Here is a 26,561-nt window from a genome sequence, read left to right as displayed (position 1 = left end):
CTCCTTTTGAAGCTCCTCCCAACTCGTATTTGTCAAACCTCGTCGTGAGAGCCTCTAATGCAGCTACAGAAGGGGATTCAGCACTCCTCCTCTGATTGCCTCTCGAATTCCCATATTTAGCTTTATGGGTGGCTAAGTCATCAATGATCTTCCACCCCTTAGTCTCTCCCATATTCTCAGCAAATCGGTCATTGGTCGCAGATCCAAGATAGCCCTCTCGATCGTCATACACCCGTTATAGAACCGATTGCAAAGACTCCATTTTTCGAACCCATGGTGCGGAATGGTTCGCACCAGCTTCTTGAAACGGACCCATGCTTCATGAAAGTTCTCATCAGGTCCCTGTTTAAAGCTCGTGATCTGATCTCTAATGGCATTCGTCTTCGAGGCAGAGAAGTATTTTTTGTAGAATGTCAGGGCTAATGAATTCCAGTCGGTGATCCCATGAGCAGCTCGATCCAGATCTATGTACCACTCCCTATCAGCATCGCGGAGTGAGAATATAAACATGGTCTCCTTTATCTGGTCCTGGGTCACACCGGTCGGTGGGGGTATAGAGCAGCAATAATCGATAAATATCTCCATATGCTTGGCTGCATCTTCATTTGCAGCACCCCCGAACTGGTTCCTCTCAACCAAGTTGATATAAGAAGGCTTCGGTTCGAATTTCCTATCAGCTCCCGGTAATTCGAACCCCTTGTATAGATTTACAGCTGTCGGCTCAGAGTGACTTGCTATGGTTGCTTCTTCAGCCATGATTGGAATTTCCGGAGATGTGACTGTCTCAGCTGAAGAAGTAGAAGCAGGAGATGTAGGTGGATCTTCTTCGAACAACTCGTTCTCGTAGTAACTAGACAGAGTACTCAGCTCTTCCTCTGTCGGCAATATCCTAGATGATCGTCTCAACTCGCGCAAGGTCTTCTCAATCTCAGGATTGAACGGTACTAGTTCACCACCCTGTGACCTGCGCATAAGAAGAAACTACAAAAATAATATAAGAAAAGTTTAAGGAACGGATGTCCCTTAAACTAAGAAAGACTAAATAAAAACAACTAAAAATTAGAACAATTGCCTCCCCGGCAACGGCGCCAAAATTTGATACCCGTCGTTGTGAGTACCAAAAATAATATTTATATTTCCTATTAAGACTAACAGAAGCTAGTGGTAACAGGGTCGAACCACAGGGAGGCGAATGTAATTAATAGTTGTCTAATTTAGTCTAAGGTAACGAATGTGGGGGTTGATTTGATTTGGTCTATAGCTAATGGCAATAAAAGACAATAAACTAAATAAACGGATAAAACAGATAAAAGAAAGGTACTAGGATGGTCGGTTCACTATAGTTTCGGCGGCAGCATACTAAGTAGGTCTAAATCAAACACATGAGGCGGGAAAACAAGAGGTCCTCTCGGTCCACTCTTAACAGATAGCATCTCTCGATCTCGCTATAAGTCCCTAATATCACTAATACTGACTTTCGTCCTGAAAAGTGACTGATAATCTAAACTTTACCTATCTTTCGATCTCAGCATAGTTTAGTCATTTTAATTGGTGGTCAATCAATTGTCCCTATCTCTCGATCTAATGGGTCAGTCAAATATTAAGCATTCAACTAGTCGTGTGCACTCGATTCGTCGAATATAACAATTAAAACAATTAAACCGAAATAAAACTCACGAGGTCAGTCGATCGACCAAGTAGGGTGGTCGATCGTGTTGGGGCTGGTGTCCTCTACAGTTAGTGTAAGGACTTATAAATCTCTAAAACGATCAAAGGGCATACTTTTGTATTATTATCAGTTGGTCCACGTTTATCAATAATGGTTGGCTTGCTAGATAAGTTTGACGTTATTGTCATACAGATGGCGGTGATCAACTGGTCCCTAAAAGTCACACCTATAGGATACGTTTGAGAGATGTGACGGTATGAAAATACAGTCATGTTGATGCCAAATTTGACTAACCAGTTAGTCGGAGTTATTGACTAGTAATTAGTCAAACGCGATGTTGAGATAATTATTTAATACGGATTAAATAATAATGGCTAAGACGAATTAAGCAGTTATTAGTTGATGCTTTAATAACCTATAACCGATGACGATTTATAATAAAACCGCGTCATATACATTTAGCATTTTTCGAGCCGGACCACGAGTTAAAATTAAAAGGAAGTGGAAGCCCACTTCCCATGAGGGCTCACGGTTTTGGCCGAATGAAGCAAACAAAAGAGCGCTCTCTCTCTTTTGTAACCTAATGATTCATTTTGCAAAAATATTAGGGTTTTTGAGGAGCATTTTCTCTCTGAAAAACCTAGATCTCACATCTAGCAAAAACTCACATAACAATTCTCTCAATATTGCAAGGCAATTAGAGAATACATTCTAGCACAAGGGCATGGTCTCAGACGGTCTTGGGTGCAACAATTAGGAGAAAATCTACGTTGATTTCTATTCATTTTGCCGAATTGCACTAGGACCCGAGGTTGATTCTTTACCTTTATCTTTTCTATTGTATTTTCGTTTGATACTGTCGTTTCGTACCAAAAATAAAATACCTAAGTACAACTAACAGAAGTCAGCGGTAAGTAGGGTCGATCTCCACAGGGAGGCGGTGTACTATCTATTTGTCTATTTATCTGTCTAAATGTCACTAATGGGGGTTTTGATTGATTTGGACTAACTAAATTACTGAAGCTAAAGGCAAGAGAAAAGGAATAAAGGAAGTTAACAATAAAAGAAAGGAAGTATGCTAGGAGTCGGTCCACCGTGGCAGCTATCAGATCTTATACTATCGAGAATACTAAGGCGATTAGACTATTGATAAGAAGAGCTATGGTCGTCACCTTTCGGTCCTTAAACCGCCCTAGAGCGTAAAAAAACTTAACTTTCGCCCTCACTGCAATACCCTATTGTAATTAAGCAAGCCTTCCCTTCCAATCTTTCGATCTAGGTCGGGGTTAACTAAATTTATGGTCTCCTGCATGCATTCATTCGACCGCATAACAATTAAATTGCCTAATACAATTCCTATCGCAAGACTAATCTATATAAGTCAGTTAAAACACATTGCTACCACGGCTTCCCTAATCCTAACATACTAAGGGGATTTAGCTAGACATAATTAAAGGAGAACAAGAAATAAAGAAAGAACAAATAATAAACATTAAATTAAATTAAAGAGAGAAAAGGGAAGAAATGTTACTGAAATAATGATCCGGAATAAAAAGCAAAGTAACAGTAATAATGCAACAGTGTGTGTCGTTCCCAGAGAAAAAGAGGAGAGAGGGAGAAGTCCCGTATATTGATCCCCTTTGATTTATATATAACCTCAAAACATAAAACCTAATCTAAACTTCACGTGAATAGAGGCCCAATAGCTTGTAACTGCACGATCGAACAGTTAAGTCACTCGATCGAACAGTTTCTGCGTCTGTTTACTCGATCGACCAAAGATAAGGCTCGATCGAACAGTTGGCCACTCGATCGAACAGTTCTTCCGTCTGTTCACTCGATCGACCAAGAGAAACTGCTCGATCGAGTGGTTCCTGGTTCCAGCTCGTGTTGGTCTTGTAGTTTGGTCTTTGACTTGTCCTCTTAGCTCCCGAAATAGCTTCACGCATCCCAAGACAGCAATATTTCCCGCTCCAAATTATCTCTTCCTCCAAATGCATGCAAAACGGACGGTAAATGACTTGATTTCGCTACTTTATGGCTCATTCCTGCAAATAAGACAAGAACTTCCAAAGTATGCAATTCGGGGCATTTCGTAGCATAAAACCACGATAAAAGCATAGAAATACGTGCATAAAATAGGCTAAAAAGACTATATAAAATGCACGTATCAAATCTCCCCAAACCAAACCTTTACTCGTCCCCGAGTAAACTGAAATGCAACTAAAGGAACGGAAAAGGATAACTCAGAGCTAGCTACAAATGCCCACTTAAACCAATTTAATGCAAGCAAACTAGCACTTATAGCAGACAGTCAAATGCAAACGAGTTATAAGATGTTTATAATAAAGCTGAACCGTCGACCTTGCAAGACCTTTAATAATGGACTCTCACGGGTCACTCTTCTCTCATAAAGCAAAGGGTAAGCATATATATGTAAGAGAGAAAGAAAAATAGTCGCTCACTTAAACTACGACCCACATAAACACGCATGCAACTAATATGATAGACAATTCTAACTACCGTACACACATTCCAACCAAACAAGGTCCCGTCACAGCCGAGGGCTTACAAAAATATGGTAAGGTGAGGCAATGGGTAAGAAAAGGCAAAACATTTATGGGAATGTGGAGGTATAGGTGATCAAGCTAGTACCTAAACAGAACCATATGAAACATATCCATTTCCAACTCAATTATGAATTAAGCATATGCCCTTCATTTGGCATAAAATCTCACCAAACCGAACTAGAAATACTCCTCAAATGATATAAGATAGAACATAGGAGCAGAAACCGTCTCATCAACATCTTTTTTTTTTTTCGATTTTTTTTCTTTTCTATTTCTTTTTTTTCGGTTTCTTTTCTTCACATTTTTTTGTTTTCAACTTCTTTTTTTTTTCCTTTTTCACGTTTTTTTTTTCATCATCCTCCTTCCCTCTTCATAAATTACCAACTCCGATTCAACAGAATCCAAGCCAAAATTTGATACAATAGACAAAATACCGCAGAACAATCTAAACTAGCTTGACAAGGCAGGCTAAATTTGGATGTAGCTAAGGGTCAACTGGCAAATTTGGCTAATGTGGAGTTAAATGGGTAAAAATGAAAGAAAGGGAAATTGTAAGCACCTCCATGCATGTGACACCAACCACTAACCCGAATGTATGACAGCAAAAAAGCAATTGAATTTCATAAACGTGCAAATTGATGATACATGATATGCAAGGAGTAACTACTCACAATCCTACATGAAACTGGTCATAAATGACACCAGTTTATAAGGCTCTAAATCTTAGAAATTATAAGTAGGTTGCCAAAATTTAAGGTCCAGTCTATTCGTTCAGCTAAATTTAAACATTAACTCGTAGATTATGCAAAAAGACAAAGCTAAAAGATAACAGTTTAATGCAAGGCTTAAGCAAAAAGACAATTGCAGTGCAATTTCATCATTGAAATCTACCGTTCCGACTCAACCTACATGCTAAAGTAAACGTGCAAATTTTTTTTGAATTTTAACAATTTTCTGATTTTTTTATTGAATTTTTTTGAATTTTTATGAAAATAAACAACAATGCAAACATAAATTAAACGTGATAACTGAAATGCAATAAAAACAAGATGCAGACACAAATATGGATGCATAACCTCCCCAAACCAGACCGTACAATGCCCCCATTGTACCAAAACATGGAAAGGAGATGCAAACTGAAAGAGAAAGAGAGTAAAAGCGGAAAAACTCACAAAATGCGCGAATAAGGGGACCTCCCCAAACCGACCATGAAATGGGAGGTTGCTAAGGCCCGGAAAACCGTCTCAGGAAGCTAATCCAAGTCAACAATACTCGATCTAGAGGAATAGTGTCTGATCGAGTAACATGGGCGCTCAAAAACTGCTCGATCGAGTAAAATAGCAGTCGATCGAGTGGTTCTCTATTTGCAGGTGGTCGATCGAGTGGATGAAATGCTCGATCGAATGGATTTGGCAGCAAAAGTGCTCGATCGAGTACAAAAAGTACTCGATCGAGTGATCCTCAGCGTATTCCTGCAAAATGCAATGAAAAACAGCCCGCAAACTAACAAGACAAGCATACTGAGAAGTCTATGGTATAAAAACCATTTATTACAACTGGAAGTAAATAAAAATGCAAGATAAAATCGCCGGGTTGCCTCCCGGGTAGCGCTAGCTTCAGTCAGGTCCCAGCTCGACCTTCTTTTTCTTCGAGCTCCTCTAATTAATCACAATCAAAACAGCTCAAAGCGCGCAGCAACCTGTCAAAAAGCTGCGCATGTGCTACACAAAAGCATAAGTAGCACAAAAGTGGATTACAGAAATAGGAAATAAAAATATGTAAACATTTAAGTCTAACAAATTTCCTATGCGAACTCCTAAATTTATCCACGAAATATAGGAGCGCGGGAGCAATTGTCAGTATATCAGGGTCCCGTTTCAAATTAACAAGTTTGTGACGATAAGGATGGTGAAAAATCGTTAAATTACGCGTCCACATATGAGGAGGTAAAGCATTAAAAGAAAAAGCATGAATCAGAGGAGGCAATATACAAACAATAATAAAATTACCGTTTACTACCTCAGGTTGGTTGCTCTCAACGACGGAATCACTGACAAAGGAATGTAATACCTCATCCGTGATAGGAGTAAATACCGACTCAGCTACTTCTTTATCAACCTCCTTGATGGATTTCATCCCGTAAATCTCAGCCTCAAGCGCATCCAGCTCGGCTTTGAATAGGGGGGACTCACCGTATCCGTTATTATCATCAAAATTATCGTCTAAAATGACCCCAAGTAACGCATCAATGCTCCAAATGGCCAAGTCAGTCGATCGAGCAGAATAATCACTCGATCGACCAACTTCCTCCTGAATTCCACTCGATCGAGCAGCAATTTCACTCGATCGAGCAGTTTCTCCTGGAAAATCACTCGATCGACCAATATAAGTCACTCGATCGAGTGATTCCTCCCCGTCTGTGCTGAAATCCTCGTGTGGGGCAATGAAATGTGATAGAAACTCGTCGTCCGAGTCATAAAAGTCGTCCTCAGCATTGGGCAACACGGTTTTTTCATGGGAAAAACCGTTCTCAGCAAGGTATACCTCTTCTGGTTGCCAATTATCCGACTCAGCTGTTAACTGAGCAATTTTAGACTCCAGCTCAATGATTTGAGCATCCGCACGTCTATCACTCTCTTGCCTCACTCGATCATAATTCTCCGTATTTGAGATGCAAGTATCTCCATTAAAGATCTCGCTTCTGCAACCTCTTCTTCTTGTATCTCACCGCTAACCGAGCAATGTCGATTCGAGCTTTTCAAGTCGCGAAGAAGTGCGTCTATCATGATCTTGCCTCTCTCGGTCACGATCTTGCAATTGGGATGCAAGTGTCTGCAGATGGGATTTCAGCTCCGCAATTTCTTCTTCTTGTATATCGGGAGGATCTTGTTGCGGTGGCCATTGATAGGGTGGATGTGGCGGCACAACTACGACCGCATTGTGCTCGCAGAACCACATCTCCCGTAGCGCATCACCTACTGCTCCATATAACGGGACATCGTGATGGGTCAAAGGTACTAAAGCCTTCCCTTTGATCGTCTTTTCACCTAGAACTGTCTAGGTAGTACCCGTAAGGCCTATCAAAACAAAGACTAATCAAAAGATTAAAACGGCCTCAAGGGAAAAATCCCCGAGGCTACAAACGATAAAATTAAACAAATAAATAAATAGATTGCCTCCCCGGCAACGGCGCCAAAATTTGATACTGTCGTTTCGTACCAAAAATAAAATACCTAAGTACAACTAACAGAAGTCAGCGGTAAGTAGGGTCGATCTCCACAGGGAGGCGGTGTACTATCTATTTGTCTATTTATCTGTCTAAATGTCACTAATGGGGGTTTTGATTGATTTGGACTAACTAAATTACTGAAGCTAAAGGCAAGAGAAAAGGAATAAAGGAAGTTAACAATAAAAGAAAGGAAGTATGCTAGGAGTCGGTCCACCGTGGCAGCTATCAGATCTTATACTATCGGGAATACTAAGGCGATTAGACTATTGATAAGAAGAGCTATGGTCGTCACCTTTCGGTCCTTAAACCGCCCTAGAGCGTAAACAGCTTAACTTTCGCCCTCACTGCAATACCCTATTGTAATTAAGCAAGCCTTCCCTTCCAATCTTTCGATCTAGGTCGGGGTTAACTAAATTTATGGTCTCCTGCATGCATTCATTCGACCGCATAACAATTAAATTGCCTAATACAATTTCTATCGCAAGACTAATCTATATAAGTCAGTTAAAACACATTGCTACCACGGCTTCCCTAATCCTAACATACTAAGGGGATTTAGCTAGACATAATTAAAGGAGAACAAGAAATAAAGAAAGAACAAATAATAAACATTAAATTAAATTAAAGAGAGAAAAGGGAAGAAATGTTACTGAAATAATGATCCGGAATAAAAAGCAAAGTAACAGTAATAATGCAACAGTGTGTGTCGTTCCCAGAGAAAAAGAGGAGAGAGGGAGAAGTCCCGTATATTGATCCCCTTTGATTTATATATAACCTCAAAACATAAAACCTAATCTAAACTTCACGTGAATAGAGGCCCAATAGCTTGTAACTGCTCGATCGAACAGTTAAGTCACTCGATCGAACAGTTTCTGCGTCTGTTTACTCGATCGACCAAAGATAAGGCTCGATCGAACAGTTGGCCACTCGATCGAACAGTTCTTCCGTCTGTTCACTCGATCGACCAAGAGAAACTGCTCGATCGAGTGGTTCCTGGTTCCAGCTCGTGTTGGTCTTGTAGTTTGGTCTTTGACTTGTCCTCTTAGCTCCCGAAATAGCTTCACGCATCCCAAGACAGCAATATTTCCCGCTCCAAATTATCTCTTCCTCCAAATGCATGCAAAACGGACGGTAAATGACTTGATTTCGCTACTTTATGGCTCATTCCTGCAAATAAGACAAGAACTTCCAAAGTATGCAATTCGGGGCATTTCGTAGCATAGAACCACGATAAAAGCATAGAAATACGTGCATAAAATAGGCTAAAAAGACTATATAAAATGCACGTATCATCGTTTATGACCATAAATCACATAAAATTTGCGTTATAGTCCTAAATTTTAAGGGTCTTATACGGATATTACCCTACAAGTGGTATCAGAGCGAGGCCACGTAAATTTTTCTATGTGATTTCCATCAAACGAATTTGAATCGATAATATTGTTTGCATAAAACTTCGTGCGGCACAATTTTTTTTGTCTCGGCATTTTTTAAAACCGTGCGGCCATTGTTGTTCCTCGGCCTGTTTTCTTTTTTTTTTGCCTAGAATTGCGTGCCACACAATTCTTGCTGGATCAGACGATCTTTTGTTTTGTTTTCGATTTGTTCTTTGCATATTGTTCTTGTAATCGATATTCATTACAATATGTTAAGATCATGTCAATTGTAATTTTGTTTTAATCCGGATTATGTTCAAATTGCAATTGGGTTTTGTCAAATCGATTTGGTTTTGTCAGTTGAGGCTCTCGGTTTATTGAGCCGCTGAAATTTTTTTTTTTGAGCTGCTGTTTTTTTTGGTCTCGACATTCCTGCTGAATTAAAAAAAAAAAAAAAATTTTGGTTGCTCCCGGTCAAGCCGTGAGAAGAAAGAAATTTTTTTTGTTTTGTTCCTTTTTTGCTGCTCACGGCATTAGCAGCTAAAATAAAAAAAAAAAAAAAATCGGTTTTTGGCCATATCATATGCATAACACGGATTTTATGCATTCGCTTGATAGTGAAACGGTTCACTCACGTACCATTTAGTTACTTTAAAGCGAGTTAAAGTAACGGATTGTAATGAATTAAAATTAAGTTGATTAAAGCGGTTTTGTCACATAATTTTAATTGTCTTTGGTGGTTTGGATAAATTTAACATAATTACGGAATTATGTCACGAATAAATTTGTTTTAGTTGATGCATTTTATTTATCGTTATTGTTGAATGTTTTGAATGCTTTTGTTGCGTATTTATTTATTTTACAAACAGTTGTAACTTAGTGTGGCCTTAGTAGAACGTGTTACCGTAATGATGGAACACGGTCTTGGTTGTATTTTGAGATCTCGTATCTCCGTTTTGGATTTTTCAATTGTAATTACAGTTTTATTTAGAATGTAAATAGGTTTATATTTTGTAAATTTTAAATTGTAATTTTTGAGAAGACCAAAGATGGAGAATCGGATGCTCACTCCCGCTACATGGATCAAGATGGAACATCAAGACAAGCTTCTCGGGTCCAACGGTGGATTCCAAAGTTGTTTTATGTTCTTTTTATTAGGATAGGCCACACTAGGAATTTTATTTACGTATTGCATTCTTTTATTTATTTTTCGTAACGATAATATGCATCATATTCCGCCTAAAAACCAAACCACCTAATATTTGCATGAAAACTGACTCATATAGAGGTCACGTGTTAGTTTTCTATGACATTCTTATGTCACACGATCTTTTTAAGCCATCACCTAAATTAATTCATTCACGTAATGCTAGTTTTTCGTTCACTTAAAATGAATTAAAACTAAGTTGATGGGATCTTCCTCGTATAAACCAAAATTGAGAATGGTCTTTATAGGTCAAACTCCAATGAGTCCCTTCTTCGTCGGTAGGCATAATATGACCCCTTCTACGTCGGGTAAGTTGGAACAAATTGACCTATTTTATCTCAACACTATGGTCACTCGTACGATCCTGTGATTATGGTGGACTATAGATAGGATTTACGGAAATCTATCGACCAGGAGTTCTTACGGAAGAACTAGCTAAACAGTTGGCTTATCAATTTACGGAAATTGAGTCTTGGGATCTCTTGTATAATTCTTGAGGGAGATCAATTATGCAAGTGCAATGAGTCTACACGTTAAAATGAATTTTTAAATAGACTTAAATCACCTCGATGAGTTGCTTATTTTGTTTTTGTTTTTCTTCCTTTTTCAGTGTAGAACACGATCATTAAACTGCTAATAACAAAATGGCTGGCCGTACTGACGACCCAATGCCAAGTGTCACATTGGACCGTGAGTCCTGGCTTCGGATCTTCATGGATCAGATGAATCAGTCTACTCGACTGAAGAATGATGGATCAAACTTCGCGGACTGGGAGGCGGCATTACGGAATGCTGCCATTGCTGATGGGAAGCTCAAATATCTGATTGAGCCCATCCTACCAAACCCAGGCCCCACGGCTGGAATTAACGAGATCGACAAGTATAACGATTTCGCCATGGAAGCGGGTGCGGTAAAGAACGTACTTATTTTTGCAATGGAATCCAATTTGCAGAAACGCTTCATAGCCCAAAGTGCAAACAAGATTTTCACTACGCTCACTAAGGAATTCTCGAAAGCTCCGAGAATCGTGACCTATGAGCTTACCAGTCGCTTCTTTGAGGCGAAACTCCAGAAGGGCCAACCGGTTAGCCCACACATTCTCAGCATGATTGAGAATGTCGAGAAACTGGAGGCACTTGATTGTAAGATCAGTGAGAACACCGTGATTGACCGCATGCTTCATTCACTCCACGATGGTTTTGCGCTCTTTAGAGCCAATTACTATATGAATGATTTGAAGAAAAGTCCTCATGCACTACACTCCCTTCTCGTACAGACCGAGAAGGACATGAAGTTTAGTGGGAGCATGAAACAGGATGTTCTCGTTGTGTCAAACAAGGGCAAGGGTAAGGGCAAAGTTCAGCCAGACCTAGCAGTAGGTAAGCCGAAGTTCAAGAAGTCGGGTTCAGCTAAGAGTGGGCCTGGTGAGTCGAGCAACTCATCAGGCGCGACAAAGAGCAAGAATGATAACATGGAATGCCATCATTGCCACAAGACTGGGCATTGGAGGCGTACATGTCCTGTTTATCATGAGGACATAAAAGCAGGTCGCGTTAAACCTGTTGGTATGTCTTCTTCTCCTACTTTTATTCATATGATTGAGATTAACCACGCAAGTTACGGAACTTGGGTACTAGATACTGGTTGTGGTTCTCATCTGTGTAATCATGTGCAGGGGCTCCGAAACATCGAACCCCTCGTAAAGGGTGAGGTGGACCTGCGTGTCGGGAATGGAGCACGAGTGGCTGCCGTCTCGAGGGGAACATACGTGATCCAGCTTCCTAGCGGATTTGAGTTATTTTTATATAACTGCTATTATGTACCCAGTCTTTCGAAAAACATTATTTCAGTTTCTGCACTTGACAAACTTGGTTTTTCATTTGTAATAGAGAATAATTCTTGCATTTTCTCATTACACGATATGATTTATGGCAAGGCAGTCTCCATGAATGGAATTTATGTTTTAGATCAGACCACCGAAATATTACACGTAATGAATAAAAAGCTAAAGGTTGGTGACAAAGATCAAACATACCTATGGCACTGCCGTATGGGACACATTAATGAGAAACGCGTAAAACAGCTCATAAAGAATGGAGCTATCTCGGCCTTTGATTTTCAATCATTTGGCACGTGTGAATCATGTCTCATCGGTAAGATGACTCGAATTTCCTTCAAAGGTGTTGGAATGCGCGCTGCTGACCTATTAGGACTCATACACACGGATGTATGTGGTCCTATGTCAATCACCGCACGAGAAGGCTATAGGTATTTCATCACTTTCACAGACGATTTAAGTAGATATGGTTATGTCTACTTAATGAAGCACAAAAGTGAATCCTTTGAGAAATTCAAGGAATACCAGAATCGGGTACAGAACCTACTGGGTAGAAAGATTAAAACACTACGTTCAGATCGTGGTGGCGAGTATCTTTCTCACGAGTTTGATCAACACCTTAAGGACTCGTGGGATTGCCTTACGCTTAACTCCACCGGAACACCTCGGTTGAATGGTGTGTCCGAACGGAGAAATCGAACACTACTTGATATGGTTCGATCCATGATGAGTCACACCGTGTTGCCCGACTCATTGTGGGGTTATGCTCTTCTCGTCACCGCTCTAATACTTAACCGAAGTCCGTCTAAAGTCATTGACAAGACTCCATATGAACTATGGAAGGGAACGGTCCCTAACTTGTCCTTTATACGGGTTTGGGGCTGCGAGGCTTATGTCAAGTGGAGACACGAGGATAAGCTCGGCCCGCGATCGGTCAAGACATACTTTATAGGTTATCCTAAGGGAACACTTGGTCATTACTTCTATTCGCCAACCGAACAACGTGTATTTGTTGCGGCTAGTGCGACATTCTTAGAGAAGGAATTTCTCGAGAATGCAAAGAGTGATAGAACCTTCGAGTGCTCGGAGGTTCCAGAACCAAATACCGAGCAACCATTGGAGGAACCAATTCCTTCAATCCCGCTGCGGTGAATATTCCCGAAGAACCTAGGAGGTCGGGAAGAGTCTCCTGTTCCTCCCACAGATACATTGGTATGGTCGAGGAACATGACATAGATGACATTCTACTCTTGACGAGTAGTGAACCCGCAACCTATAAAGGTGCCATGACTAGTTCTGACTCAAAGCTATGGCTTGAGGCCATGCAATCCGAGATGGACTCCATGTATGAGAACAACGTATGGGATCTTGTTGACTTACCTGCTAAGGTTCGTCCCCTTCAATGCAAATGGCTTTACAAGATAAAGCATTCTGTGGAAGGTCAACAAGATATCTATAAAGCACGACTAGTTGCTAAAGGTTTCACCCAAGTGCCAGGTTTGCACTAGTTGCTGCGTTCCATTCGGATTATCTTAGCGATTGCCGCTTTTCATGACTATGAAATTTGGCAGATGGATGTGAAAACCGCCTTCTTAAACGGCTTTTTGGAGGAAGAGTTGTACATGGTACAACCCGAAGGTTTCATCGATCCAGAACATCCTAAGAAAGTGTGCAAGCTTAAGCGTTCCATTTACGGACTTAAGCAAGCATCTCGGAGTTGGAATCATCGCTTCGACCAAGTGATAAAAGAAAATGGATTTACTCGATCGGTCGAGGAACCATGTCTCTATATCAAGTCGAGTGGGAGCAAGATTGTCTTTCTAATATTGTATGTTGACGACATACTCCTGATTGGGAATGACATACCTCTCTTAACTTCGGTAAAAGTATGGTTGAAGAACCATTTCCAGATGAAAGATTTGGGTGAGGCACAAAGAATTTTGGGCATCCGTATCTATCGAGATAGATCACGTCGGATGTTATCTCTCGATCAGAGTCTTACATAGACAAAGTCCTAGAGAGATTCAACATGACTAACTCCAAAAAGGGGTTTCTTCCTATGGCTCCGGGGGTGCATTTGAGCAAGTCTCGTGCACCAGACACCGGAAGAGAAAGAGCGCATGACCCGGATTCCTTATGCTTTGGCAATAGGATCAATCATGTATGCCATGATATGCACACGTCCGGACGTGGCATATGCATTGAGTATCACAAGTCGATTCCAACAAAGATCCAGGTGATTCACATTGGATGGTGTCAAGAACATTCTTAAGTACCTACGGAGGACTAAAGATTGGGCATTGACTTATGGAGGCGATCAAAAGCTATGCGCAACCGGTTCGCAGATGCTAGCTTCCAAACGGATCGAGATGACTCGAAATCTCGATGCCGGATTCGTTTTACTCTTAATGGCGCTGCAGTCACCGGAAGAGTTCCAAACAAAGTGTTACAAAGAGATTCTACGACCGAGTCCGAGTACTATGCCGCGTCTGAAGCTGCAAAGGAAGCGATATGGATGCGTCAATTCTAACAAGGACTATTCGTAGTGCCTAGTTCGAATGACCCGATCACCATCTATTGTGACAATAGAGGTGCCATCTTCCAAGCTAAGGAGCCTAAGTCTAGCAACAAGTCTAGACATGTACAACGGAAAGCTCATCTAATCCGAGATTAAGTGGAGCAAAAGGAAGTAGTGATAGAAAAGATTGCTACAGATGATAATATAGCAGATCCTCTCACTAAACCATTACGACAAGATAAGCATGAAGGGCATGTTAATTCCATGGGAATTAAACGTGTTCCTGAGTTGTAGTACTCTTTTATGGATTAGATTCATTCTCTTTTGTACTCTATACGACATCATCGTTTTGATATTTATATATATATTTTGTTTTTCATGTGGAATTGTACGACAATTTTGAACACCACAAAGTGAACTGAACAAACATTATATTTTTCAGTCCTTAATTGCCCACGTGAGCTGATAACTCTGGCAATTATTTTGTGACGTTGGTTGATGGTGGGTTCAACGAGCCATAAGTCAAACGGTTGACTGACCAATCACAGAGGCGAGTTATACGGATATCTCGTAGGACACAATTGTGACATCGACGTGGAGTCCTAAATGTTTTATAACATTCGGTGCCCAGTCGTGGATAGGACCTCCATGGTGATCCTAAGAGTCGATTCTTTTGACTATCGACTCTCTTGAGACTAAGGCCGATTTTGGGTGACTTTGGTTTCTTTCTCACGGTCATCCGTAACAGGGGCCAAGTAGATTTTTTTCTGGGTCATTTCATGCCGTGCTTAGATCGGAAGGAGTCGAGTTGAAGGAAATATTCAGCCTTTATCGTGTACTCGATATTTCTCGGGGCCACTCGAGGAGTCAGAATCGAAATGCATGGCCATGCTCGGATACGGATTCGTTTTATCAGTTAAGTTACTCTCTAGTCGGGGAAACCACTCTTGATACAGATCGATTGTAAAATACGACCTTTGCGGATCCGGATCTGCAAATTGTTTTACATTGAGTGGGAGAAATTTTTAAATGGATATGAGAATCGGTTATCGCACATACACTTGTACGGACAAGTGGGAGTTTGTTGGAGGTGGTGTCCTCCAGTTAATGCGGATAACGTCATTGCACGTACACTTGTACGGACAAGTGGGAGCTTGTTGGGGCTGGTGTCCTCTACAGTTACTGCAAGGACTTATAAATCTCTAAAAGGATCAAAGGGCATACTTTTGTATTATTATCAGTTGGTCCACGTTTATCAATAACGGTTGGCTTGCTAGATAAGTTTGACGTTATTGTCATACAGATGGCGGTGATCAACTGGTCCCTAAAAGTCACACCTATGGGATACGTTTGAGAGATGTGACGGTATGAAAATACAGTCATGTTGATGCCAAATTTGACTAACCAGTTAGTCGGAGTTATTGACTAGTAATTAGTCAAACGCGATGTTGAGATAATTATTTAATACGGATTAAATAATAATGGCTAAGACAAATTAAGCAGTTAATTCTTAAATTGAATATAAACAAATTATATTTAATTAATGTATATTGAATTAATTATACAATATTGTCTTTGTCGGACATGTATTAATAATTCAACTAATCCGTGTTATTAGTTGATGCTTTAATAACCGATAACCGATGACGATTTATAATAAAACCGCGTCATATACATTTAGCATTTTTCGAGCCGGACCACGAGTTAAAATTAAAAGGAAGTGGAAGCCCACTTCCCATGAGGGCTCACGGTTTTGGCCGAATGAAGCAAACAAAAGAGAGCTCTCTCTCTTTTGTAACCTAATGATTCATTTTGCAAAAATATTAGGGTTTTTGAGGAGCATTTTCTCTCTGAAAAACCTAGATCTCACATCTAGCAAAAACTCACATAACAATTCTCTCAATATTGCAAGGCAATTAGAGAATACATTCTAGCACAAGGGCATGGTCTCAGACGGTCTTGGGTGCAACAATTAGGAGGAAATCTACGTTGATTTCTATTCATTTTGCCGAATTGCACTAGGACCCGAGGTTGATTCTTTACCTTTATCTTTTCTATTGTATTTTCGTTTATGACCATAAATCACATATAAAATTTGCGTTATAGTCCTAAATTTTAAGGGTCTTATACGGATATTACCCTACAGATCGACCAACACGCGATTCAGGCCATGTTAATTCTACGCCGCCTAACCTACAGATCCCCTACATCCTAGCACGATTAAATTAGCTACTCATACTAGGGATGATAACAACAATGAAATTAACGAAATTAACTACTGAATTCATGATTAAAACAACGGAACAAAAGGCTAGCATAAAACGATAATTATGGTTTCGGGAAACTAACTAACAATTCTATATCCATGAATGCAAATAAAGTAATAAAATGGAATAAGAAGAATACCAAAATCGCAGAAGAATTGTAACGGAATGATTGAAAGCACGAACGAAAATCCAATGCGAAATAATATCCCGAACCCTAATTATTTGATAAACTAAAACTGAATGTAACTGGATAATTTTCTCAATGCATAATCTGTAAACCTAGCTTACGTTATATAGAATACAACGTAGTTCTTATTCCAAAACCTAATGTATCATGGGCTTCAAGTTCCTCGATCTTTTAATTCTCGTCTGAAGTACGGTCTGGTCGATCGATAATATAAATGAGAATATGAATTGTATTATTTCAATACTGTAATCGTGTGTCAATACAAGGTATATGCTAAGCTATTTATACCAAAGAATCAAAACTAATAAGGAATATATACAAAGGGAGAGATATATGGAAAATGATTATATTTTCCTTGTATATGAATATTGATGAAATATTGTGCAACAGCTATATTGCTGATATGAGAGCAACGGCTCTTTTGGATATCGGCACTGTTATTACCCCCCCTCAAGTTGGTGCGTGGAGGTCGGTAACGCCCAACTTGGATAGAAGATCTTCAAAAGAAGCACGACCGAGGGCTTTTGTGAGAATATCGGCGCGTTGATTTTTGGTGTGGATATAGCCTGTAACAATAGCACCCTTTTGTATTTCGTCGCGCACAAAGTGACAGTCCACCTCTATATGTTTGGTTCGGGCATGGAAGACGGGATTTTGAGCAATGTGTAAGGCGGATTGGTTGTCACAAAGTAGACTGATTGGCTTTATTTGTGGTATGCCGAGGAAGGAGATGAGGCCCGTGAGCCATTTGAGTTCGCACGTAGTGTACGCCATTGCTCGGTATTCGGCTTCCGTTGAGGATAAAGAGACCGTTGTTTGTTTCTTTGTTTTCCAGGAGATAGGCGAGGAACCTAGATAAATAAGGTACCCCATGAGAGACCTTCGAGTATTTGGGCAGGTGGCGTAGTCAGAATCGCAGTAGGCATTAAGCGATAAATCAGAATCCGATTTAAAGAGAAGGCCTTGACCCGGAGAGTTCTTAAGATACCGTACTACTTGCAATCCGGCTTTCCAATGATCGGTGGTAGGGGCATGCATAAACTGAGCCAAAGTGTGAACTGCGTAGGAGAGCTCTGGCCGAGTGATTGTGAGATAGACGAGGCGGCCAACTAGTCGTCGATACGGTTGCGGGTCCTTTAGTAAAGGTGCGGTGGAGAGACCTAATTGGTGGTTGGGTTCCATGGGAATGCTTTGTGGTCGTGACCCAAGGAGGCCTGTCTCACTGATTATGTCGAGAGCGTATTTGCGTTGAGAGACAAATAAGTCGGTTGAATTTCGGGCTATTTCGAGACCAAGGAAATACTTGAGGTTGCCAAGGTCCTTCATATGGAAACAAGTAGATAAATAATTCTTGAATTTAGAAATCATGATAGGATCATTACCACAAATGACGAGGTCATCCACATAAACGAGGACATGAACTTCAGTTTTGTTGATAGAGAATGAAAAGAGTGAGTGATCATACGGGCAATGTTTGAACCCATAGTTAGTAAGGGCAGCGGCCAACTTAGCATACCAGCACCGGGGAGCTTGTTTGAGCCCATATAAAGACTTTCGCAGACGACATACTTTTCCGTTGGTGGAAGAATTAAAACCCGGAGGAGGGCGCATATACACCTCCTCGTCTAAGTCCCCGTGTAGGAATGCGTTATGGACATCCATTTGATGGAGGGTCCATTTCTTCGCGGCGGCAATGGCAAGGAGAGTGCGGACTGTAACAAGCTTCACGGTAGGAGCAAATGTCTTATTGTAGTCGACGCCTTCAACCTGTCGGTTGCCCATGACAACCAAGCGAGCTTTATAGCGTTCAATACTACCGTCGGCATTATATTTGATTTTGTACACCCACTTGGAACCGATCGCTTTCTTATTTGGTGGTAAATCCTCGAGAGTCCAAGTATTATTCCTTTCGAGAGCTTCTATCTCGAGTTTCATAGCCTGCTTCCAGTGGTCGTCCTGCATGGCATCATAAAAACTACTAGGCTCGTGATTTTTGGTCACGGCCGACAAGAAAACTTGATGGTTAGGGGAAAACTTATCGCAATTAAGATAGTTCGAGATAGGAAAACGTGTACCTGAGGAGGTGGATGACGTTGTAAGAGCGTGTGTCGAGGGACGAGTGGTGTTGACAACGAAGTCTTTAAGGTTCGAGTTTGGGAACTTCGTTCGATGTCCACGGCCTAAGGCGTCGGTGTTAGGATGGGGCACGGTTGAAGGCTGCTCGGCGGGTGTAGGGTCAGAGGCAGCCGTGGTGGGAGTGTCGGTCGTGGCTGGGGTGGAAGTGGAGGTCGTGACTGGGTCGGACGTGGGTGTGGAAGCAATGTTCGTGGGATCGGGATGGTGAACAAGGAGAAGATTGTCGTCAGTTATGGTGTCATCAAAAAAAGAAATAGGTGCGTCATTTTCATGAAGATTAAGTGTTTGATATGGAAAATTGTCCTCCACAAATATGACATCACGGGAATCAAAGTAGGTTCCCATGTCGAGATCGTAGAGGCGCCAACCCTTTTTTCCAAAAGGATAGCCAATAAATATGCATTTACGGCTGCGAGAGGCGAATTTGTCGCGACTGCGATTTATAGTCTTTGCGTAACAAAGGCAACCAAAAATTCGTAGTTGCTCCATAGGTGGAGGCTTGTTAAATAAGAGCTCGTATGGGGTTTTACCATTTAAAAGTTTGGAAGGGGTTCGATTAATTAAATAAACAGCTGTTAAAACACACTCCCCCCAAAATAAAACGGGTAAAGAGGCTTGAAAAAGAAGAGCGCGAGCTACATTTAAAATATGTCGGTGTTTCCGTTCAACTCGCCCGTTTTGCTGTGGGGTGTCAACATTGGATGTTTGAAAGAGGACCCCATTTTCGTTAAAAAAAGGTAAAAGACATGAAAACTCGGAACCGTTGTCCGTGCGTAAGCATTTTATTTTCTTGTTAAATTGACGCTCGACCATAGCAAAAAAATTTAATATTTTTTGACGAGTTTCGCTTTTATATCGTAATAAATAGACCCAAGTTGATCGTGAAAAATCATTGACTATGGTAAGAAAGTAGGTAGACCCACAAGATCCATTTTCGGAGTAGGGACCCCAAAGATCGCAATGTATTAAATCAAAAATAGATAAAGCATTATTAGAACTTAAAGGAAAACAAGTACGGGTTTGTTTGGCACGAATGCAAATCTCACAAGTTTTACTATGGAAAGATGAAATAGAACGAGAGGCATTATTCGAAAAAGGGAGAAAACGATTTATTTCGGAAGAAGGGTGCCCCAACCTCCGATGCCATAGTTCGTTTTGATCGACGGAGTTCACCATAAAACTCTTGACCTCATGATGTTGGACGTCATGTAGGTAGTAAAGTCCCTCACGCTGTTTACCCGCACCAATCACCCTCCTCGAGGAACGGTCCTGTATTAGACACAATTTTTGAGAAAATTGAATTATTAGGCTATCGTCAAGAAGTAAACTAGAGACAGAAATTAAGTGGCATTGGAGATTAGAAGCAAACAAAGCATTTTTTAAAATAAGGCGAGGAGATAAAATTATATCCCCGCAATGTGTAGCCCGTGTTCGGTCTCCATTCGGTAATCCAACCAATAGAGGAGATATGGGCCGTAAATTAGTAAAATGAGAGCGACACCCCGACATGTGATTGGATGCCCCGGTGTCAATTATCCAAGAAGTAAGAGGAATATTACCATTGAGTTGTTCAGGAGCAGCTGTTTTGTGAGATTTTAATAATTTCGAGAGCACAGCTAGTTCCTCCGGAGTAAGATTATTGACATCAATATTGTCAAACGGTGAGGCAGTCGAGGATGATGACGCAGCCTGTGTAACCATATGAGCCCGAGGAGCAGCCTGCCGCTTGGACTTATGTCGTTCGTCCGGGATAAAGATGGCTTGACTAAGGTCAGTAGCATCGGGGGGAAGGATAATACGGTCACGGGGTCGCGTCCCCCACCAATCAGGAAAGTTTCCTGTGACCCGAAAACAGGATTTGAAGGAGTGTCCTGGTCTTTTACACGCAAGGCAGGTGGTCTTAATAGGGTTCGGGTTCGGGTTCGGAGCAGAGGTCGAGGAGCCCCCCCTGCATTTAGTGGTCCCCTGTTTCCAGTCCCCCCTGTTTGAGCACCGTAGGGTGTGGCAGTCGCAGCATAAATCATGGGTTCGGGTTGAGGAATGGGGGTTGAGTTTTGAAGGGTGTTACGCATACCTTCTTCGTGTTGAAGACGGCTATAAATTTGATTCAAAGATGGTAAAGGATCGGTGCCTAAAATATGAGAACGAAGGACACCATACCTAGCATCGAGACCCATGAGGAAAGAGCGTACCCGTTTTTTGTCCCGACGGAGATCCAAGTGTGCCTTCAGATTACAGGCGCATGGATTGCAGCGACACATTGGTAAGGCATCACTTTCTAAAAGATCGTCCCATAATTTTTTGATGCGACCAAAATAGGACATGATTGTCTCCGTCGGTCCCTGTTTACAAGCAACAATATCACTTTCTAATTGAAAAATGTGAGCATCATTTACCAGAGTGAATCGGTGCTTGATATCGATGAGCAATTGCGTAGCTTCCTCCGGCAGACTGATCGAAGTACGGAGATACGGTTCTATGGAGTTGTAAATCCACATACAAACCAAGGCATTAGCAGAGCGCCAAGACTTGTAATCCGGATCAGCAGAGTCGGGTTTGGATATGGTGCCGTCAACATAATCGAGTTTTCCTTTGGCAAGGAGCGCGAGACAGAGTGTGCGACACCATTCATCGTAGTTTCTACCATTTAGCAGAGTTTGTGTGATTCGGGCTCCGGGATTTTCGACCGGAACAATCGAGTAAGATGGGGTATTTTTGGATTCTGGAATCGTAGTTGTAGTGTCGCCTGTCATTTGGGGATGATGAATAATGACGGCGAGTTCGGCGGTTTAGGATCAATGAAACCTAGAACCTGATACCATAATATAAATGAGAATATGAATTGTATTATTTCAATACTGTAATCGTGTGTCAATACAAGGTATATGCTAAGCTATTTATACCAAAGAATCAAAACTAATAAGGAATATATACAAAGGGAGAGATATATGGAAAATGATTATATTTTCCTTGTATATGAATATTGATGAAATATTGTGCAACAGCTATATTGCTGATATGAGAGCAACGGCTCTTTTGGATATCGGCACTGTTATTAATCGACCACAGTGACCGGTCGCTCGACTGAGCTGCTGTGTACAGTAGCTTCTGGATGTCGTGGGTTGGTCGATCGACTGAAGGCAGTGGTCGATCGACTGAAGTAGCTGACACTTGACTTCTAACTTCTCGTGGATTTGTCTTTTGGGCCTCGAAATGCGCACCAAGCTCGTTCCTTAAGTGAATACTTCACGTCAACTGCAATGCAAGATACTCGGGGGCGGATTTAGCTTGATTTCCGCTGAATTCTTCACATTTCTGCAATAATGTACAAAAACACGAAAGTAGACGGAAATAGGGGAAATAGTAGCATAAACTACACAAATGAGCTCTGAAATGCGTGTAAAATGAGGTATAAAACATCATATAAATGACACGGATCAAGTACCCAGAGACTCATAAAACCGTAGTATTACAGGTGGGGGGGGGGGGGGGGGTATTTAAGCCGAGAGGCCCGTCCTCGGTACTACCGTTCTTGGTAATCAAGATGGTTGAAGTCGTATGATAACAATGCATCATAGTAAATTATAAGTTACGGGTTGTTTGGTTGCCTTCCAAATTCATGTGAATTGGAAGTTCTTAGGAACTGCAAAAATGAGGTCTTGTTTGGTTACCCAATTCATGGGAAGTTGAAGTTCCTATGGAACTCCAATTCCTACATAATGTAGGGAGTCATTTACCTAGCCCCCCCTTTGGTAAGTGGAACTTCCCACATGAATTGAGTTCACATATCCCAACCAAACAACTTTTTTGCGATTCACATGATTTGCAAAATCATATGAATTTTATTTCATGGGAACTCCATCTTCCCATTGTCAACCAAACAATCCCAATGATACAATGTACCCATTTAATAGCATCCTTTGAGTTCCTTCCTCAGCTTGTATAAATAGCTTATATTGGATGAATGGAACAACACAAGTATTCTCTAATCAATTAGATTATCAATAATATTGTCCTTACATTCTTATCATTGTTTAACTTAGATTTTGTGTTTAGGATTTCTTTATCTTTATTTATTTTTAATAGATTATTGTTAGGTGTTTGAAGGTGGAAAATGTCGGTCACACGTGTCGTTTTTTAAGGGCTATCTTTGCTACGTAGAAGTTGTGAGTTGTGCAGGGGTGTCTAAGGCTACGGGCAACCACGGGCGTGGGAACCGGGCCTTCGCTTTTAATCACCGTATTATGAGGTTTTATTAATGAAATTCAATACAAATCTCGAAGTATAATATACTTAAGCATTCATTTTGGGGCCTCATTTTTCCGTGTCGCACCGGGCCTCAATTTGTTTTAAGACGCCCCTGGAGTTGTGTACTTGGTAACTAGCTCCTTAACTTGGCACAAATTCTCATTTGTGACGGTCGATATTCGTCATAAACTTGTAAAGGGTTAAATAAAACTCACATGGGAGGAACCAACAATCAGACTAGGGGGAGTATATGATATTTGGTTTTCATCAATTCTAATCTAATTTGGCTAAAAAAAATCGAATAAATTCAAAAAAGTGTGACGAAGGGAGTATTCAAAAATAATAATATTTCTTTTGTTTTGTAAGCTCAGTCCACGACGGGCCCAAAGACTGAAGGCTAAAGTAGAATAAATAGGTGGATAGTGGACAATAGACAAGATCATATAAAATACGATCCGGACTAAATTATGCAATCCGGTCTCGTCTTAATTTCGAACCACCAATTAAACAATCCTAATATTAAAATAGATTTCCCAAAGCTTCTATCCAATATATAAACACGCTCACAACAAAATCTTGTTTAGTTTGACCAAAAACAAAAACAAAAACCAAAAAAAAAAAAAAAAATCTTGTTTAGTTATTAACCCTAAATAAGAGGCCTTGACGATCGACAATCTCTACCTTCCTCTCCAATATGGTGGTACGTGTTTTTTTTTTACTTGTGTAGTTTTATTTTACAGTTGTTTGATGATGTGAAGAAAATTTAAAGAGGTTGTTTACACGATGAGCATATATTTATTCTTATTCATCATATGTTATATTTTTCTATCAAGTATTTTAATTAAAAGTAAACAAATAATAAAGACGAAGAAGAATTATCAATGATGACAAATTCTTAGGCCCAATCCTCTGTATCATATAGACATCTTTCTCAACCCTAGAAGATCCAGAATTGATGCTTGCCGTTTGAGTGTGTTTAGCCCTAGGAAACTATGGAGTAAATTAACCTATGATTTCGCATGCATATTTGCCACTTCTGAAGCCTCGCTATTAACAATAAATAATTCAGGCGAGGGAGACGCTTTGGGAATGTCTTACTAAACAGATCGAAAATGATAGCAGCGAAGATTCAGATAACTCTACTAATAGCTCAGAGTAATCTTCTGCCTTTTTTTCCTTTTGTCTCATCTACCATACTTGGCCCGTTTTATGTTTAAGCCATATATTGACGTCTTAAACAAGAATTGAATCATTATTCAACTTATAGATGTTATGTTGGCTACTTATGTTTTTCTTAATTATTTTGCAGCTCCATTGCTTTCTCTCCGGGAAAGCGACTTCGTCGTCTTCTTGAGTTCAAAACGTGAGAAATTTTTCCGTTTGCAACATCATTGTTTGCTTGTTAGCTGATCAATGATATTAGTTTGTATATTCCGCAAAATACAGGGCTAAAGAATTAAAGGACCTAAAATCTGTTGCGAGAGAGGTCCTAGAGCTGAAAGATTACGCTGAATGGTTCATGTCAAGATCCGAACCCAAAATCGATGAAATCTTGTATGTGGAAAATTATTGTGAATGGGTTTCAACATTAGGAACTGAAGCTAAGGCGAATGTGATCCTAGATCCGTACAACTATTGTACATGGTACCATTATTTCGTTGTTAAAGGAACTGAACCATCTCGTGATGATGATCGAGGGGAGACTACGGAACAAATGAACAGGAGATACGGTGAGCTAGCTTTGGCACATTTCAACGCGACTGCGACTGGTGACTGCACCGAGGTTTTCTCCTTAACCCTATTGTTTAATAATTTGTCTATTTTGTACTCGTTAATAATGTTTCATTTCTCATGAGTTGGATGTTTTCCTTGTCAATATGGTGCTAGTAGGATTACGAATATACGATGCAGTGTGAAATATTGGACTTTGAAGAGTTCCTACATTTGAACTTCTATGCTCACCTCAAAGTCTCCGAATCTAGACAAGAACAACTCTTTTTTGCCGAGGTGGACAGTGAAAATAAAGTTACTTTCTGTTGCATCCTGGATTCTAAGGAATATGGTATGTTAGTGAAAACTGAAAAGTCTCCCTTGGTTCGGAATATCTATTTTGTTTTTCCCTCTATCAATTTCCCTTCAGTTAAACTAGTTACGTAATCATTCATGTAGCTAATTGTGATTGTTGTGGGCGGTCTGCAGTCTGCGCGCTAATTTGTGCATTTCATTTTCACAGGTGATTCGGACGTACGACACCCTCCAGGTTTTGAGTGCTTGGAATGCATGGAGTTCAATTCGGTGTGTGGTTTCGGCTATGACTGAAGGTTAATCATGGCGAAGCTTGTATGTATGTATGTATGTGTATCTCAAACAAATAATGCTGCAATTGTTTTCAAACCTGGTAACCATTAACCACCAAAAAACAGAGTAATCTATTTAAATGATTTTTTTGGGTGTAAACCGATGTCTACACCCTCGATAGCAACGAGAAAGGGGTGTTTGGTGTAAACTGATTTGACAGGTCTATTTCAGACTGATCTTTACCAGAAAAACCGCACGGACTAACTCGGACGGGACCAAATTGACCACCACGAATACATGATTGCCATCACTACAATGTGTTGGAAATAGGGGCTTTGTGAGGCTTCTCTTTTTTTCCAATTGTCCCACATTGGTGAGGAAAAGAGAGCTTCATGTGTTTATATATGTCTTCTTACCTTACACTATCACTAGTGGGTCACTAGTGGGTCAAGCGAGGCTTTTGTAGAAGCCTTGCGAGGTGCTTAATTCAGCTCGCACACCCGTGCGCGTGCCGAGCCCGGCCCGGACCGGATTTGGATTCGGGATTCGGGATTTGGCAATCGCCTGCGGTGGGCTGTGACCCTTTCCCTCGTTGGGGAATAAGTCAACCGCCTGCTCTGCTGTATATTCCACACCTTTTACACACAGAAAATTATTCCGAGTGGGCGGAACTGCGTGGAGATTGTAGTGTTATCCTTGGGGAACTACCGGCACTAGCTGATCGCCACCACGGTCAAGCGAGGCTTTTGTAGAAGCCTTGCGAGGTGCTTAATTCAGCTCGCACACCCGTGCGCGTGCCGAGCCCGGCCCGGACCGGATTTGGATTCGGGATTCGGGATTTGGCAATCGCCTGCGGTGGGGTCGTGACCCTTTCCTCGTTGGGGAATAAGTCAACCGCCCGCTCTGCTTGTATATTCCACACCTTTTACACACAGAAAATTATTCCGAGTGGGCGGAATTGCGTGGAGATTGTAGTGTTATCCTTGGGGAACTACCGGCACTAGCTGATCGCCACCAC

The 26,561-nt window shown here is 40.9% G+C and overlaps 1 protein-coding gene and 1 non-coding gene across 2 annotated transcripts; both read left to right on the top strand.

Moving 5' to 3' along the window:
* The first annotated feature begins 268 nt into the window (after positions 1-268).
* LOC141654565 (small nucleolar RNA R71) lies at positions 269-375 on the top strand. Its single transcript, XR_012548121.1, has one exon. It is a non-coding gene; the product is annotated as a small nucleolar RNA R71 (small nucleolar RNA).
* Positions 376-23,792: 23,417 nt separating this feature from the next.
* On the top strand, positions 23,793-25,702 carry LOC141653139 (uncharacterized). Its single transcript, XM_074460805.1, has 7 exons — positions 23,793-23,828; positions 23,883-23,945; positions 24,315-24,400; positions 24,555-24,608; positions 24,692-25,028; positions 25,136-25,307; positions 25,479-25,702. The coding sequence occupies exons 2-7, from the start codon at positions 23,940-23,942 to the stop codon at positions 25,562-25,564; spliced, it is 741 nt and encodes a 246-aa protein (XP_074316906.1). The 5' UTR covers positions 23,793-23,828; positions 23,883-23,939; the 3' UTR covers positions 25,565-25,702.
* Positions 25,703-26,561: the final 859 nt, after the last annotated feature.

Source organism: Silene latifolia, chromosome 4 (assembly GCF_048544455.1).
Source record: "Silene latifolia isolate original U9 population chromosome 4, ASM4854445v1, whole genome shotgun sequence".
Classification (NCBI taxonomy): domain Eukaryota; kingdom Viridiplantae; phylum Streptophyta; class Magnoliopsida; order Caryophyllales; family Caryophyllaceae; genus Silene; species Silene latifolia.
The sequence above is the reverse complement of the archived record's forward strand: the minus strand, read 5'-3'. Positions and strand labels throughout refer to the sequence as shown.